Source organism: Xenopus laevis, chromosome 1L (genome assembly GCF_017654675.1).
Source record: "Xenopus laevis strain J_2021 chromosome 1L, Xenopus_laevis_v10.1, whole genome shotgun sequence".
Taxonomy (NCBI): domain Eukaryota; kingdom Metazoa; phylum Chordata; class Amphibia; order Anura; family Pipidae; genus Xenopus; species Xenopus laevis.
This window is the reverse complement of record NC_054371.1, coordinates 2,416,073-2,434,084: the sequence shown is the minus strand read 5'-3', so window position 1 is coordinate 2,434,084 and position 18,012 is coordinate 2,416,073. Positions and strand designations below refer to the sequence as shown.

Below are 18,012 nucleotides of genomic sequence, written 5' to 3'. Positions count from 1 at the left end.
AGAGGGTCTCTACAATTTTTGATCCAATGCAAGGGTTTTGGTCCTGAGAAGTGTTCCTGGCAAAAACATGCTGATGTCCATGCTCCCTGACGGGAATTCTAGAAACAGTTTCCAAAGAAACCACAATGTGTTTGTCAAGTGGCCCCTCTAGGGGAGGGGGTACTGTCAGGAGTACCCAATGGCACTCTTCTTGGTGCTCTTGGCACAAAAAATTTAAATAAGAAGACGCTGAGGTCACGGGTTCATTTCCGATCATAGGATTTGTTTGTTGCATTCCTGTGTGTTCCTATTTTCCTTGTATTCTGATTCCTGGACTACTTGACCCTGCCTGTACTTTGACTTTGCTCATTCTCTGCCTGCCTTCTCTGATCTATTGCCTGGAATTGACTACATTTACTCCTGATCCCTTTCTTGTTACCACAGACTTGAACTTTATCCTGAGGCCTCCTCCTTCGTCCGGACTTCTCTGCTAGGAGCCAATAGGCCCCTGACAGATATGAGAAAACGTAAAATGTAATTTGGAAATGAATACTAATAAATAATGACTGATCTCGTATTATTTTGGCAGGTTATGATATTATACAGAACACAAGCCACAGAGCTGCTGGAGGGATTTGAAGTGTACAGAAAAAGAAGATATTTTTATGGCAGAGCAAAGATTCTAACATTAATTGTACCATTTCCAGAATAGAGCAGAGTTCCCCCAGGTGCCTGTGTCTATATTCATTCTACTGTGCAAATCCTCTCTCTGTTCTCTATAAAATGAGGGTTGGATTAGCCGGTAGGGATGTAGCGAACTGTTCGCCGGCGAACTAGTTCGCGCGAACTTCGACTGTTCGCGTCCGCCGCAAGTTCGCGAACGTCGCGCGACGTTCGCCAATAGGCGTTCGCGTCAAAATCGGTCGCCCATTCGACCATTCGATCGCTAAAATCGAACGATTTTCGTTCGATTCGAACGAAAATCGTTCGATCGAACGATTAAAATCCTTCGATCGTTCGAATCGAACGATTTTCGGATGATCGAAGTTCGCGAACAGTTCGCGAACAGTTCGCAAATTATGCCGGTGTTCGCGAACGGCGTTCGCGAACACATCGGCGGCGGTTCGCTACATCCCTATTAGCCGGGCCCCTTAATCTGTTCTACACCTGTGTCTCTCTGTGTAACTGTTACTGCTGATGCGAAAATGTGCTGATTTACTGCTTATATTAGGGTGCCCTGAGCTTTACTTGGGTGCAATGCTGAGATCCACTGCTGCATTAAAGTCCCTGAAAGTGCTGATCTATATTTTAACCCTGTCTGAGCCTAGGAAACCTGCCTGTCACCTGCAGATCATTAAAGCAGTTGAGGAATATGAATATATCCAGGAAGGAGACGTCATGATCGGAGGGGTGATGACTGTAGATTTGTCTATGAAAAAGATTATTTTACTACCGGAAAATTTCACCTTTGTACCCAAACTGTTATGTGTTGAGTAAGTATTACATTTTACAGGCACTGGGGAAGGAAAGAAATGGTCAATTGTCTGGTATAAGGGGAAAATATATCTGTTTGGATTTGGGTATAGGAACATGTTGGTATATTCCAGGGATATTCTGATTATTACCAGTAAATATAATATTGTCATTTCATTAAATTCTAATGGAAATTCTCTTTCCTAAAACAAACTTTGTTCTGAAATGAAAGACTTGTGGGCTCATTTATTCTGATCAATGGCTGCACTTGCCTATGTTTCATTGGGTATAAACAAAAGACAAGATCCCAAGGTTCTGCGGTTCACTCCCTTGGCCGGTAAAACACCTGTTCTCCCTCAGATCGACCACAATGTAAACAAACTTTTCTTCATACGAAGATATACCAGCGCTAAAAGCTTAGGGATAGACACCAAAAGAGATAGAGATACAATATAGTGTAGTATTTTCAAATTAGATGAGATATGTAACCCTTTGTGCAGTTACTATACAGTGTGATTTGAGGTCTTCCACCAAGGGGTTTAAAGCCCTTTTTCCGTGCCTTTTATAGATAGAGTGGCCACCTCCTGTGTGGGGTAGTGGGTACTTACAAACGTTTAGGTTTGTCACCCGCATGTAATAAAATCCTTTGTCCCACTATTGGTAAACTCCAGACTTCTAAAAACATATGCTAAAATCATGTAAAAACTTCTTTAATATAATAAAAAGATAAAAATACAGATTGCACTCACATATGTGTGTGCTTATAATAAGCATGAAAAACAGTTCGCATTGGGGTTCTCAAGTCCTGCGTTCCACTTTAGATGTTTCACTTTGCCTGGCGTTTGTTAGTAGGACACGCGCTCCTGGTCCCCCTCTATATTTCATTGGGATCATGTTACTAAACTCTGTGCCTGGTTCAGTTCAGAATAATAACCTGCCCATAGACTGCTGCTTCCCAACCTGCCCTGCAGCAGAGACGCAGTTGTACAAAGTATAACTTTAGGGCCAGTCTACCCCCTTGTTCAACATGAATAAATAGAGCTTAAGCGAAACATATTTCTTTTCCTTTTCTTTGATATTTTTTGAGCTAAAAGGGCCAACAAGGACCTTCCTGTTAGCAGGAGTCCATCAAATCCTTTCCCAGATTCGCCGGCATCTATAACCTTGTTTGTTGGCCTCATAGAACTCAATCAAAACAGGAATAGTGATGCCTCTCACTTCAGCAACAAAGAGCAACAAACGAAATATCTGAGGTTTAAATAACACGGGTTCTTCCAAGATTCTCTCTAACATGTGTTAGGGAATAATCCAAAGACCGGAGATCACCGAGGTAAAAGGAATAATCCAAGTTTATTATTTATATAATAAACATACACGAGCTCCGTGGGTTCTGATACACAAGTAGGTCAGAACTGAGAAACAAAAGATTGACCACACATTATATACCCTCTGGTGGGGAACTTCATGGGAATGGTATATGAAAGGAGTACAGAAGGGAGTATAGGAAGTGATGAGGAGTACAAGTCAGTGTGATTAGCTAGTTATGTGAAAATAAAGGGAGTACCACTATGTGCGAGCTTCAAAGATATTGCACCTTGTTACTGAGAACAAAAACATAACAGTAATATGAACCTTCTCACAGATGTTACACATAACCTTGAACAGTTTCTAGAAGGGCCTCATGGGCACCCAGAAACTGTTCACTCCATTAAGGGGGCCAAGCAAGGCCTGCAAGACTTTTCCTCTACACATGGATCTAATTATTTGCACTTGATCTTGTGCACCAGATACTAATCAGTGAAATGTAAAAGGGTGCTTACTTTTCCCACATTTAACCCTTTAACTGCCCAGCATTGAGTAGCAATGTTCTTGCACAAATAGAGGTTTCTCTCTCCATTGGTGGTTTCTGTCACCTCTGGACAATGTGGCTCGGGGGCCGTTGTGTCGGTTCTGTGACGTGATTATTGCAGCTCTGTCCTCCAAGCAGCAGACACAATCACACCATGTGACTGCTCCTTTGTCTGATTCTTATTCCCAAACTCCACCCACTCACTTCCTGCTGCCCAGGGTCTCGGCAGAAGAGGAGCTCCAAGACCCCTCCATGAAACCAGCCCCCCTCCTGCTCCAGAAATGACATGTTGCTTTTATTTATACACTTCCACACACATTTTAATAAAGACTGCATTTTTTGTTTTCTTATCTTGCACACTTATACACATAAATACTTACACACTGTGTACACACATTTCTATGGTCTTTGTACAATTAGAGGCAGTGATGGGCGAATAAATTCACCTGGCACAATTTTTTTTCGAAATTCCGCGTTTCTCACCCGGCGAATAACTTTGCGAATCTCTAACGAAAATTTACTGGTGAAAATTTGTCTTCGGCAATTTCTGATTGTTTCGTGAAAACATTCGAATTGCTAGATTTTTTTGTGAAAACATTGAAACTTTTCCATTTTTTAGTGAACATGTTCGAATTTCACTATTTTTTCGTGAACTTTTAGATTTCACAAATTTTTTAAGAATTTTTTACTGTTTTTTGGCTAATCGAAATGGGAGAAATTCGCTCATCACTAGTTAGGGAGTCCTATGAAACATAATATGCCATCAGGGCCTCTGTCTAGAGAAGCTGAGAAAATCTGAGAACATTCATATGCACTATTTTCATTTGGGTTCCATCCATATTTTGGTATATTTATGCATATTGGGCATCAAACTGTTCAGTAGACCTCTGATGTTCATATTTCGGGTGTAAAATAATTGAGTCATTTCCAGACCCACCTCATAGATTCACTGTTGGCTCAGCTTATTCTAGTCAGTGGCTGGTACATTTGGATATGGTTCATAAACAAGTCAAAATGAATGTGAACAAGCCACCAGATCCAGATGAAATTGGCTACAGGATCGGGTACAGAGGGTGGTTGTTAATGGGACATTCTCTACTTGGAGTAAGGTTCTTAGTGGGGTCCCCCAGGGCTCAGTATTGGGTCCACTTTTATTTAACTTGTTCATTAATGACTTAGGGGAGGGTGTTGTAAGTAATGTATCAGTGTTTGCAGATGACACAAAACTATCAGCCCAATTAATTCCATCCAGGATGTGGCACTTGCAACAGGATCTTGACAAACTGGCAATCTGGGCAGCTAAGTGGCAAATGAGATTCAATGTTGATAAATGTAAAGTCCTGCACCTGGGATGTAACAATATCCACTTATACCCTTAATGGGACTGCACTAGGCAAATCCATAATGGAGACGGAGCTTGGAGTCCTTGTAGATAATAAACTTGTCTGTAGCAAGCAATGCCAGTCAGCAGCATCAAGGGCAAATAAGGTCTTGACTTGTATTAAATGGGGCAGAGAGTCACGGGAGGAGGGGGTCCCACTGTATAGAGCACTGGTAAGTATAAACTTACTATTATATTATAAACACTGAGGCACTTTCGTAATGTACTTGTGTAGCTCGGTAGGTTGTTAAGCAGCTTTATGCAGATATAATATATAATATTCATTTAAATGTGCCGACAATTCTATATGGCTGATCTATATGTGAGCCAAGTTTCTAATATGAATTTTATATTAAAGTAAAAAATATTGTTTATGTAGGTTGGATAATCTTTGTGTATTTTTGCACAGGAGCTGTTAAACTGGACATCCAGTGAAAAGATACAAAATTAACATACATTAAAGGATTGCTTTTTTTGTTCTCTGTTTAGTGTTTTGTCAGGAGTAAAAAGTTGTTGTTTTTTTTTTTTTACTAAATTAAAGTTTAGGCAACCATGAAAATGTTTCCGTCAAAATATTAAGGCTTAATTAATGGTTGAATAGTAAATCTGAATTAGAATTTTCAATTGCTTTTGGTGTAAAAATTCACACATTCTAATTGTATTCCCCCAATACAAATGTGAGATTTATCATCCCTCGTTCCTGGAAACCATATCTAATTCGAATATTTGCCACATAAAACCTACCGAGTCAATTTACAAGTCAAAGGCAGAGGTCTATTGAATCATTTAAATATGTTAATTGCCTTCCGGACATTCAAGTTTTTTCGAAGAGAAAATTTGATTCCAATTCGATTCATTGGAATATTAGACATTTTTTCTTAAATAACCTCCCATTCGAGTAGTGAGTATATTTCAATTTATTAGAGTAAAAAAAATAATTCACAAAAATTTGACCTTTGATCAATCTGCCCACAAGTATCAGAGCAAAAGTTGCTAAAAAATGTGTCTCTGCAGCCATCGTTTATGTGCCCCAAGACTACAGCTCCAATGAATTAGGGTTAGTTTCATGAATGAATCCACTGTACCCTGGTTTGATGGTGAGAAATCATATAACTTACTCCCAGCCACATACAGTACAGGCATTGGTTACAGTTGGTAAATATATTAAGGTGGAATATTGAATTTCTGGGGTTACATATAACTATTTACCCAGATCATCACAATAAATGAATAAGGGTGTTTACCATGGAGAGGACATTTCTTCATTCTCCCCTTGACCAAACATTAGGTGAGTAAAAAGTAGAAGCATAATCTTATTAGAGACACAAAACAAAATGACTTTGCATCCAAAGTGGAATCTTTTAATTGGGCACATTTATTTCATGCAAGATTGCAGTTCTATATAATTAGTATGATATGAAGATTCCATGGTGCTTTGGATATAACCAAATCTACATTATTCAGTTCCAGCCAACAGAATATAAAGTACTTGGTGGACTTGCGATTTGCTGTGGAGCAAACTAACAAGGATCCAGAGCGGTTGCCCAATGTGACTCTGGGGTACCATATATACGATTCCTGTGGGAGTGCACTGAAGGCTGTGAGGAGTGTATTACAGATATTATCTGGTACCAGGGAGCCGGTTCCCAATTACTCCTGTGTGGGAAAGAGACACATTGCTGGATTTATTGGGGATCTCACCTCAGAGACAACTGTACCCATAGCCCAGATACTGACTCTGTATGGATACCCCCAGGTGAGAGAAGCAGACTTCATTAGAACACTATTTAAAAACAATTAACAGCAAGAAAAAGGCCACATCTCACTGGAGAAAGGGTTTCCTTTTTAGTGAGGAACTAACATATTCCCTTTTTTTAGAGAGATAAGTGGCCAATATCTTTGTGATCTACTAAGAATGTGAACTTATATCTCACATAGTTTCTAAATGTACTGGACTTGCTAAATTGCTTGTTTAGAAATGTACTACAATGACTGAACGTGTCAAGAAACAGTGTGAAGAATTTTTCCTCAGTACTTTCATAGTGGTATTATGTTTTAAACGTAAAGGGGAGCTAAAGTCTAAAATAGAATATTTCTAGAAATGCTTAGTTTTGTATAGTGATTATAAACATACACATTCTCAATTTAATGTGCCAGCCCAGAGGTTGAGAAAGTTTAATTAAAGTAACAATTTATGCTTTCAAAATGTGCCTTGTTAGATCATGCACATGCTCATTGTGCTCTGGGCTGCTGCAAACAAGTGCTAAACATCTGCCAAAGAAGCCAGGCTTAATAATCAGAATCAGAATATGCAGACTGCACTTCTTTCCACTGTTTCCTTCCACTGTGAAGATTCTCATTCATTCAGGTCATGGTATATCTGTAGAAATAAATCAAATCAGCTAGACTCGCTGTGTTTTTTCCTTGAAGATGTTTTACTAGTCATCCAACTGGCTTTCTCAATTCAGAATAACTTGTACATAGAATCTTTCTTTGGTAGATATCCTCTGGAATGTTGCTCCAATCAGCATAATCTGTTTATCATAATCCACAATGATGTCATTAAATTAGGTGTTGATTTTATTAGCAAGATTGGATGATTTGATGTGTTATTAAACCTTTCAAGGAGAGGTGCCAAACCAGCATTGTATGTGGCAGACAATACGAGCAAGGAAAGTTTTACAAATTGGTATCCCATTCTGGGAACAACCAAAAAGAGGAGAAATTAACCTGGAGGAGAAAAGAAGGAACTGGGACACAGGAAAACAAGGAAAAGTGGGTAAATAATCTGTCTGACATGGCTCTTACCCAGCCAGAGATAGAGGTCCTAGCCAAAGGGTTAAACTTTGCAATTGCTCCAAAAACCATCCCCGTGGTAAATATTATTGCAGCCACTGAAGCCTCAATCAAAAACAACAAAGTACCACAAAACGAGGCTGAACAACTTCACCTCAAAGTGTCTGCAGCCCTAGCCAGTGTTAAACCAACTCCATCAAACGTGACATCAGAGGAAAGAGAAGCACTGACATCCCTCAAAAAGAACTTGAGTATCGCCATCCTGCCCACGGATAAGAAAGATGCACAGTTGTACTTTATACATCATACTACCATGCAAAAGTGACCACACTTCTAAGCAACAACAACATGTATGAAGCCCTAAAAAGGGATCCAACCAACAGTTACAGGAAAATGTAATAGACCAGCTGAAGAAAGACAAAGTTAATGATTGGGCCACATATCATTGCCTCCACAATGGGGAAACCCCTCCATGTATATATGGACTCCCCTTCTCAGACCTTTTGTCAGCAGGATTAACTCTGTGACCTACAACATGGCAAAATACCTAGCCAACATCCTAAACCCTTTGGTTGGAATTACAGAGCATCACATACAGATCTCAGGATTTTACTAACAAAATCCAAGGGCTAGTACTGGGCATAGAAGAAACAATGTTATCTTATGATGTTTCTTCTTTTTTTATGGGCATTCCCATCACAGAGGCAGTTAAAACAGTATGAAAATAGTTGCTAAAAGACACCCTTGACAACAGAATGAAGCTTAACCCAGTGAAGGTATGTTCCTTACTGGACCTATGCCTAAGTACCACCTATTTCAAGTACAAGGATAAGTTCTACAGGCAGAAGCATGGCTGTGCCATGGGATCACCAGTTATGCCCATTGTGACAAACCTGTACATGGAGGAAGTGCCCTGGATAGAAAAGCCCTGGATAGCTTAAAAGGAATCACGCCCAGTCATTGGTTCCAATATGTGGATGACACATGGGTTAAAATACACACACAGGAGGAACAGACTTTCACTGAACACATCAATATAGTGGATCACAACATCAGTTTTACACAAGAAGATGTGAAAGATAACACACTCGCTTTTTTGGACTGTTCGGTAAGAGTCAGAGATGGTGGAAAGCTGGAAATAGAGTCTACATTAAACCTACCCACACAGACCAGTACCTGATGCTTGACTCCCACCATCCACTAGATCACAAACTGTGGGTCAAAAACTCTGCATCACAGAGCAGACAAGATCCCCTCCAGCACAGAGGCTAAGTTGAAAGAGATGAAACATCTCAGAGGGGCCCTGAAGACATGTGGGTATCCTGATTGGGCTCTTGTGAAAACTGGTGGAAAAAGAAGCAATAAAACCAGGGACTACCGGTGAAGGTGGAAAACAGGACAAAAGAACTTGGTCTTCCCGTATGTAGCTGGGGTGTCGGAAAAACTTAGAAGGGTTTTAATAAACCACATCCCTATCTGCTTTAAACCAGCAACACACTGAAGCAGCAACTAGTTCACCCAAAAGACCCAAAGCACAAGAAGAGTAACATTGTGTATGCAGTGCAGTAAGGCGTGTACTGATTTGTATGTGGGGGAAATCATGTGTATGGCGCAGCACAGGAGGGTCAGCTCCTCTGGTCAGGACTCGGCCGTGTACCTACATCTAAAAGAAAATGGACACACGTTTGAAGACAAATCCAGATTCTAGACCCGAGAGTGACTGGTTCAAAAGAGGTGTTAAAGAAGTCATAAGTAATAAGTGCAACATCTATTTTCTGCCACATACAATGTTGTTTGGCATCTGTCCCTGGAAGGTTTATTAACACATCAAAGCTCCAATCTTGCTAATACAATCATCACCTAATTTAATGACATCATTGAGGATTATGATAAACAGATTATGCTGATTGGAGCAACATTCCGGAGGATATATAGCGAAGCAATATATCAATGTACAAGTTATTTTCAATTGAGAAAGTTGGATGACTGGTGAGGAAAAAATACAGCGAGTCCAGTGGATTTGACTCATTTCTACAGACATAATAATCCTTCAATGAGAATTCCATCTGATCTGTATATATCTGTCTTCATGTTCTTTGTTCCTGCAATTAGACGTGGAAACTTGAAGCACAGTTTCCCAGAACTGAACCAAAAAGTCATACATTTATATAGTGTGGCAAACTGGCAGCTTGAACACGTAACTTTTGGGGGGATTACTCAATGGTGAGAAGGCAGCAAAGGACAAAGGAGCAGAAAGACAGGGACACACAGGCTTCTTCAAGGAAAACAGCAGTTTATTTTCCCACTTTTAAACAAACACAGTCAATTATGCACAGGGGTGAACATTGTAGCAAACAAACATAAATCATAAAATAAAACCTTGCCCACTGGGCACTAACTTCACACTTTGAAGCAGTCCCTGACTAGACTGGGCCCCTTGTGGACGACCAGCAAACAAAACAATGTTGTGGCTCACCCCTGTACTCACAGGACTCCTTCCTGGTAGTGTTCAGCCTCCTGGTACAACTTTGTCAGACTCACAGGCTCCCTCTGCTTCATGCAGTATCAGGTGGCACCTCCAGCTCCTCTGGGACTTCCTCACACAGCCACGTCTCCTACCTGCTGTACCTGCTGAGAGACATTCTCTAATCTTCCAATTAAGTTTAAATACCCTTTCCATATTATAGTCTTCCTGTGGAAGGTGAGCTCCAAAATGCGAACTGGACCACTGGAATGGACTGCCTGTTCCTTCCAGAACACTAAAGCATCCAGGCCAGATGGCAATATCCATTAAACAGGGAGACTATGCTTTGATTATTAACATCTCCCCTGCAGCTTTTATATCCTATTGGGGAGAAATCAAAGGTAAAACACACCTTTTTTAACTTTTTCTTTGGCACGCTACCACAATAGTTTATAAAATAAAAGGGAAAAACATGGACAATTTATACTTAGCTCCAAATATTGAAGGTCCTGGAGGCAAGGGAAAAACAGGATAAACCTCCATGGAAATGGGTCATCCTAAATAAATCCAAAGTTAGCTAGAAGAGCTGACAATTATTGATTTCAGGGGCATCAGGTAACTCCCACTCCCTCAGAAATGCAAGGCATGTGGTCTAGCAGGACACAGCTTTAGTTGTCTATGACCTCCTGTCAGTAGGGACTGGACCAAGAATATAATAACTATAACTCCTAACAGGAACATCGTGGAGAAGTGATATCACATTCATTGGTTACAGTTCCTTCTGCTGAATTTTTAGATACAAAATATCAATAATGTGTAACCTGCCCCATCCCAGATATTCCAATCTGACAAACCAAGGGCAAAACCTAGTCATGTTTGGACTCAATTGAAAACTATGTTATATTAAATCATAACCAGTTTTTATAGCGTTGATACATGTACAGTAGTTTGCCAAGGAAAAAGATGGAGAATCTTCAGAGGCATGGATTTTTATTGCTACAGAGCTTTGGTAGCTTTGGGCTGGTAAAAATGCCCAAATCACTTGGCCAAACATTTCTAGCCATATTTTTTTTAGACTTTTGTGGAGCTGTAAATGTTATTCATTATGTTTTGGCTTCTATACAAATCCCAAGCAACCACAGCCCATTAGCAGTAAAGATCTGACCCTCATATACTCTAAATGGTGAAAAAAAATATGACTTGGCACTACATGTCATACAGACAGATATTTTGACATTCGTTGAGTGACAAATATCCCAATTTATATTGAAGGGTCACATTCCTACAAGCATCTCAATTAGTGATGAGTGCAACTGTAATAGGTAAAAAAATTTGTCTTGCATCAAAAAAAAAAATTGTGCAATTTGTCGCTCATCAAAAAAAAAAAAAAAAAAAAAATTGTCACCCATGGACTTCAATGCAATTTTCACTGTGTCACAAATTTTTGGTGAAGGAGGGAAAATATGATGTGATTGGTGTGGCTGAAACATGGCTGAATGAGTCACATGACTGGGCAGTTAATATCAGTGGCTATACTTTGTTTTGGAGGGACAGAGGAAATAGAAAAGGAGGAGGGGTATGTATGTATGCAGGATTTAAATCTAATATAAAGGAGTAGGTTATGTTAGAAAATAAGGGGGAAGAAGTATTATGGGTGGAGTTCTTCACCAATTGTAAAGAGTCCAGCAAATCAATTGTAGGGGTCGCTATAGACCCCCTAATGTAAGTGAGGAGGAGGAGGCGAAGCTCCTGATGCAAATAAAAAAGGCTGCTAGTTTGGGGGAAGTAATGATAATGGAGGATTTAAATTAACCAGATATCGGAGCAACAGTACTGCCAGATGAGTTAATGGGAACAAGTTTATAAACTGTTACATGACAATTTTATGGCATAGGTTGTTGAGGAGCCAACCAGAAAAAATGCTATTCTGGATCTAGTGATCTCTAATGACCCAGAACTTATAGCAAATATGCAAGTCATTGAACCCCTGGGTAATAGTGACCATAATGTTATAGCATTTAGGGGCACATTTATCAAAGGTCGAGGTGAATTTAAGAATAAAAGAATTTGAATTTTTTTTCTTTTTTGTTTAATCTGTTTTTATTTCAAGAAAAGGCATTATGAGTTATGCTTGACATCTAAATACCAAGACAAGGTCATCAATAAAGTAACATGAAAGCAAAAAATTCTAATTTTGAGCTATTTTTTGTGTACTTTGACAAGGGAACAATCCAAATTAGTTTCAAATTTGAAAAAAAATTCAAAAATATGAATATCGAAATTTATCATGTACTGTCTCTTTAAAAATTTGACTTCGACCATTCGCCATCTAAAACCTGCCAAATTGTTGTCTTAGCCTATGGGGGACCTCCTAGAACCTATTTGAAATCAATTGGTGGACTTTGTTTTGGGAAAAACTTCTAATCGAATTTGATCGATTGCGCTATTCCTTAAATTTGTAAGATACGAATTCAGCCAAATACAGACCTATTTGATCAAAAACTGACCTATTCAACCAAAAAAATTTCAACTTAATTTGGGTTGGTCTTTTTAAATTCGAATTTTGAAGTTTTTTCAATTCAAAATTCGACCCTTGATAAATATCCAAAAACAAATATACACTGGGGCAACAAAAACTATGAATTTTGGAAAAGCTAATTTTAGTGCCTTCAGGGCTGCCCTACAGAGTATTGATTGGGGCATTAAGTTTTCAGCTAAAAACACAGAACAGAAATGGTTGTCATTTAAAATTATATTAAATCATTACTGTTCTCAATTTATTCCCTTAAGGAGTAAATGAAGAAGTGCTAAGAATCATCCTGTGTGGCTTAATACAGAGGTAAAGAAGTTAATGGGAAAGAAGAGAAAGGCATTTAAAAACTACAAATCTGTAGGGACAGAAGCTGCATTTAATGAATATAAACACTGTAATAAATGTTGTAAATCAGCAATCCGGAAGGCAAAGAAAGGAAATGAAGAGTGCATAGCGGCAGAGGTTAAGACTAACCCCAAAAAGTTTTTTAAGTGCATTAATAGTAAAAAGATGCAGGTTGAGATTGTTGCTCCATTAAATAATGGTACCAGTATGGTTGAAACAGATACAGAAAAGGCAAATGTGTTAAATCAGTTCTTTTCTTCAGTATATACAATAGAGTAGTCTGAATTCCCAGGCTCACTTCATAGCTGCACTGATGGCTCAGCTCAATCTAGTCAGTGACTGACTCAGGATATGATTCATAAACCTTTAATAAAAATTAATGTAAACAAGGCTCCAGGGCCTGATGGCATACACCCCCGGGTTCTAAGAGAGCTTAGTTCAGTTTTAGACCAGCCCCTATTTCTGATTTTTTCAGATTCGCTTTCATCTGGTATGGTGCCTATGGATTGGAGAAAAGCTAATGTCATTCCAATATTTAAAAAGGGATTACGATCTCAGCCTGGCAATTATAGGCCAGTAAGTCTGACAACTATGGTGGGCAAATTATTTGATGGCTTGCTAAGGGATCACATTTAAAATGTTGTCCTAGTGAATGACACTATGAGCAACAATCAGCATGGCTTTATGAAGGATAGGTCATGTCAGACAAATCTGATTGCTTTTTATGATGAGGTAAGTAAGATGCTGGACAGTGGGGTGGCAGTAGATCTATTTGGATTTTGCCAAAGCGTTTGATACTGTGCCCCACAAACAACTGCTTTCTAAACTAAGGTTTGTTGGGCTTAATGAAGTTGTTTGCACATGGATAGGAAACTGGCTACAGGATCGGGTACAGAGGGTGGTTGTTAATGGGACATTCTCTACTTGGAATAAGGGGTCCCTCAGGGCTCAGTATTTCATCAACTTTAATTTAACTTGTTCATTAATGACTTAGTAGAGGAGGGTGTTGTAAGTAATGTATAAGTGTCTGTGGATGACACAAAACTATCCAGCCCAATTATTTCCATCCAGGATGTGGCACTTGCAACAAGATCTTGACAAACTGGCAATCTGGGCAGCTAAGTGGCAAATGAGATTCAATGTTGATAAATGTAAAGTCACTTTTACCCCTAATGGGACTGCACAAGGCAAATCCATTATGCAAAAGGACCTTGGAGTCCATGTAGATAATAAACTTGGCTGTAGCAAATAAGGTCTTGAGATGTATTAAAAGGAGCATAGATTCATTGAAGGAGGGGGTCATACTTCCAATTTTTAGAGCACAGTGCTCAAACTGGACATTATTGAATTTGAGAGGGTACAGAGAATGGCAACTAAGCTGGTAAAAGGCATTGGAAATCTTAGCTATGAGGAAAGACTGGCCAAATTGGGGATGTTCACGCTGGAGAAGAGGCGCTTAAGGGGTGATATGATAACTATGTATAAATATATAAGGGGATCATATAATAATCTCTCTAACGATTTATTTACCAGTAGGTCTTTCCAGCTGACACAAGGTCAACCATTCTGATTAGAAGAAAAGAGGTTCCGCCTAAATATTGGGAAGGGGTTTATTACAGTGAGAGCTGTGAAGATGTGGAATTGTCTCCCTGAATCAGTGGTACAGGCTGATACATTAGATAGCTTTAAAAAGGGGTAGGATGCCTTTTTAGCAAGTGAGGGAATACAGTGATATGGAAGATAGCTACAAGTTGATCCAGGGACTAGTCTAACCAGTTATAAAGGTTAAAATAAAGTTCAAAGGTTGAACTTGATGGACATGTCTTTTTTCAACATTACTTACTATTTTACCCCTCTCTACATACACTCATGTTGTACTCCTCATCCATGTCCTCATCATATCCCATATAGACTATGTAATTCAAATGTCTCACAGTATCACTTACATCACTTTTACATTATTGTGTTACTGGCAAATCTGTAGGATTCCACTCAGTGCTCCTCCCTTTCTTCATCCCTACAGATCAGTTATGGAGCTACAGACCCATTGCTCAGTGACAGATCCACCTTCCCATACTTTTTCCGCACAGTACAGAGTATTCAAAGTGAGTTTAATGTTTTAGGGAAATTACTGAGACATTTTGCCTGGACCTGGGTTGGAGTAATTACATCTAATGATATTAGTGGAGAGGAAGAACATAAGCTCCTGGCCAAGTATCTCTCAAGTGCTGGCATCTGCATTGAGTTCACTTTAAGACTACCAAAAGAAACCAGTATAATTCATGAATTCAGGGAAATTATCAGCAGTTCCTCTACCAACATCATTATAATTTGTGGAACTGTAAGAATATCATTGTTTAGCTATTTATTACAATTAAGTAAATATTATAATGAAAAAACATTCATCATTACATCAAATTGGGCAGCCAATGAAATGATTGCTGGTTTTAGTCCAGAAATATTTAATTGCAGTCTGTTCCTTGTGCCAGGATACCATTATGATCTCAATACTCCTGAAATGAGCAACTTTTTACAGAATCTCCATCCTTCTAAGTACCCAGAAGACAAGTTACTTGAAGATATATGGACAATTTATGTTCGTTGTTTGTCTAAAGACCCAAATAAGAATAAGTTTTATGGATATATTTACCGTCACAAGATACCTCTCCATAACTGCACTGGGCAGGAGCGTATTACAGATCTTTACAGTTTCAGAGGACATTACATCTCTCCCCGAGTGCATCTGGCAGTTGATATGATGTCTCGTGCTCTTCATAATATGAACATAAAGCCGGAAGATAAATCTCTAAGGAATAGAGACTTTAAGTCTGAGGTAATTAAATGGAAAAGGTTATCAATATGATGAAATATTCATAGTTACATAGTTAAATCTGGTTGGAAAAAGACAAAGTCCATCATGTTCAACCCTTCCATAAAAACCCAGCATCCATACACACACCCCCTCCATACTCTCACATAAATTATATGTACCCATATCTATATCTAAAGTCCCTCTTATAGTCATTAACTGAATCATCACCCGGCAGTGCATTCCCCAACCTCACTGTCCTCACTGTGATGAACCCCCTACTCTGTTCCTTTAAATGAAACTTCTTTTCCTCTAGTCTGAAGGGGAGGCCTCTGGTACGTGATTCTCTTTATGGGTAAAAAGGTCCCCTGCTATTTGTCTATAATGTCCTCTAATGTACTTGTAAAGTCTAATCATGTCTCCTCACAAGCGCCTTTTTTCAGAGAAAACAACTCCAACCTTGTCAGTCTATTAACTCAAGGGATGAAAACATAATTCTGTCTCTTTATAGGTCCCTGGTGAGGCCTCATCTGGAGTATGGGGGCAGTTTTGGACTCCAGTCCTTAAGAGGGATATAAATGAGCTGGAGAGAGTGCAGAGACTAAGTGCAACTAAACTGGTTAGAGGGAGGGAAGAGTTAAATTATGAGGGGAGACTGACAAGGTTGGGGTTGTTTTCTCTGGGGGAAAAAAGGCGCTTGTGAGGGGACATGATTAGACTTTACAAGTACATTAGAGGACATTATAGACAAATAGCAGGGGACCTTTTTACCCCATTTGCTGTGATTGCAATAGTAATCCAAAGAAGTAAAGTTTACAAGGAAAAGCAGGACAGCAGGATTAACTGCTCAACTTCAGTGTTTATCGACACATAATAAAATGGTTGCGTGGCAATAAGAACTGAAGTTGAGCAGTTAATCCTGCTGTCCTGTCTTTTCCTTGTAAACTTTACTTTTTAAGGAGTTGGATGGTGTATAGCAAGTGAGGGAATACAGGGATAGGGAAGATAGCTCATAGTACAAGTTGATCCAGGGACTAGTCCCATTGCATTTTGGAGTTAGGAAGGAATTTTTCCCCTCTAAGGCAAATTGGAGAGGCTTCGGTTGGGGTTTTTTGCCTTTCTCTGGATCAACTGGCAGTTAGGCAGGTTAAAAAAAGAGTTAAAAGGTTGAACTTGATGAATGTGTGTCTTTGTTCAACCTAACTTACTATGTTATATAACATAATTATCTCTATATGTAAGATAAAAGAAATATGCCTGATATAGTGCTGGGATTCAACATTCGTATTTGTCAGTTCTTTTGCATTTATAATAAACTTTTTAATCAGTAGAATTTTCACTGGTGAATTTTATTGCATCTATAATTGTGGTGTTTAACATCTTCTATAGAAAACTAGGGGATGGTGAGGGACGGCATTATGGCTGGGTTTACATCCCCTTTAAACTCTGTTGGGCACACTCCACCACTATTCCCCCCATACCTTCCTATATGGGCCAACTTCTACCTACAGCAAGATTTCAGCTGATGAAAAAAATAAAATGATAAGGTGGCCTTATAGAAAATTCTGCCTTCCCTACCTTTTTCCAACTACAACAAAGATGCTAACTACCTAGACTTCTGAACATTAAATATCCAAAACTCAAGCACAACTTTTATTCAGCATTCTCTAACTATACCCAAAACTTCCTTATTATTGAAGAAATCCTCTACACCCCCTGCTAAGCCAAGGTCATCTGCAGGTTATACCAAAACTTACTCTTATCTTACCCTAAAGAAATCCAACTGCTAAAGAATGACCATAGATGATGCATAGTTTTGGTCACATATAGGTAAGTCTTTAGAGGTGTCACCAGTTTGAACTCTAACCAAAACTATGCAAACAAATGTGAGTGGAAAATGTTTAATGTTCTTGTAGGGATGTGTAAAATAGCCACCCCTAGTATTATTGTCAGGCAGTCCCTCCATGTTATGGACACCTAATTGGGTCCTAAAATACAGTTGGGAGGGGTACTGTTGACTCTTGCTACTTCTCACAGTGACCAGCAGATGGCACAGTGCTAGAGTATAAAAGGCTCTGAAGCCATGCTTTCAGGGTCCATCTTGTGCAGGCTCTAGCCTGTGCAGGAGGCAGAGCTTGAGTGGAACCTAGACAGGTCAGGTCTAGTCAGAATAGGCTACTCACCCTTATAGATCACTCTAGGAGTGATAGTTAGTCAGGTTATTTAGCTGAGCAGCTTGAGGCTCCTACGAGGATTGTAGTGGGATTAAGATCCCAGGGTACTCATTGCCCAGAAGCAGGGACTAAGTGTACAGACCTATAGTAGATAGATTCCCCTCAGGTTCCACTTAGGGAAAAGGCTGAAAGCTAGGTGTACCTCCTCA

General features: G+C 39.3%; 1 protein-coding gene across 1 annotated transcript in view; it reads left to right on the top strand.

The window, feature by feature from the left end:
* Positions 1–1,236: 1,236 nt before the first annotated feature.
* Positions 1,237–18,012, top strand: part of LOC108705124 (vomeronasal type-2 receptor 26) — a 31,649-nt gene continuing 14,873 nt past the window's right edge. The window contains exons 1-3 of the mRNA XM_041586270.1: positions 1,237–1,472; positions 6,147–6,438; positions 14,844–15,653. Of these exons, the coding sequence (XP_041442204.1) occupies positions 1,237–1,472; positions 6,147–6,438; positions 14,844–15,653 (1,338 nt within the window). The remainder of the gene's footprint in view (positions 1,473–6,146; positions 6,439–14,843; positions 15,654–18,012) is intronic.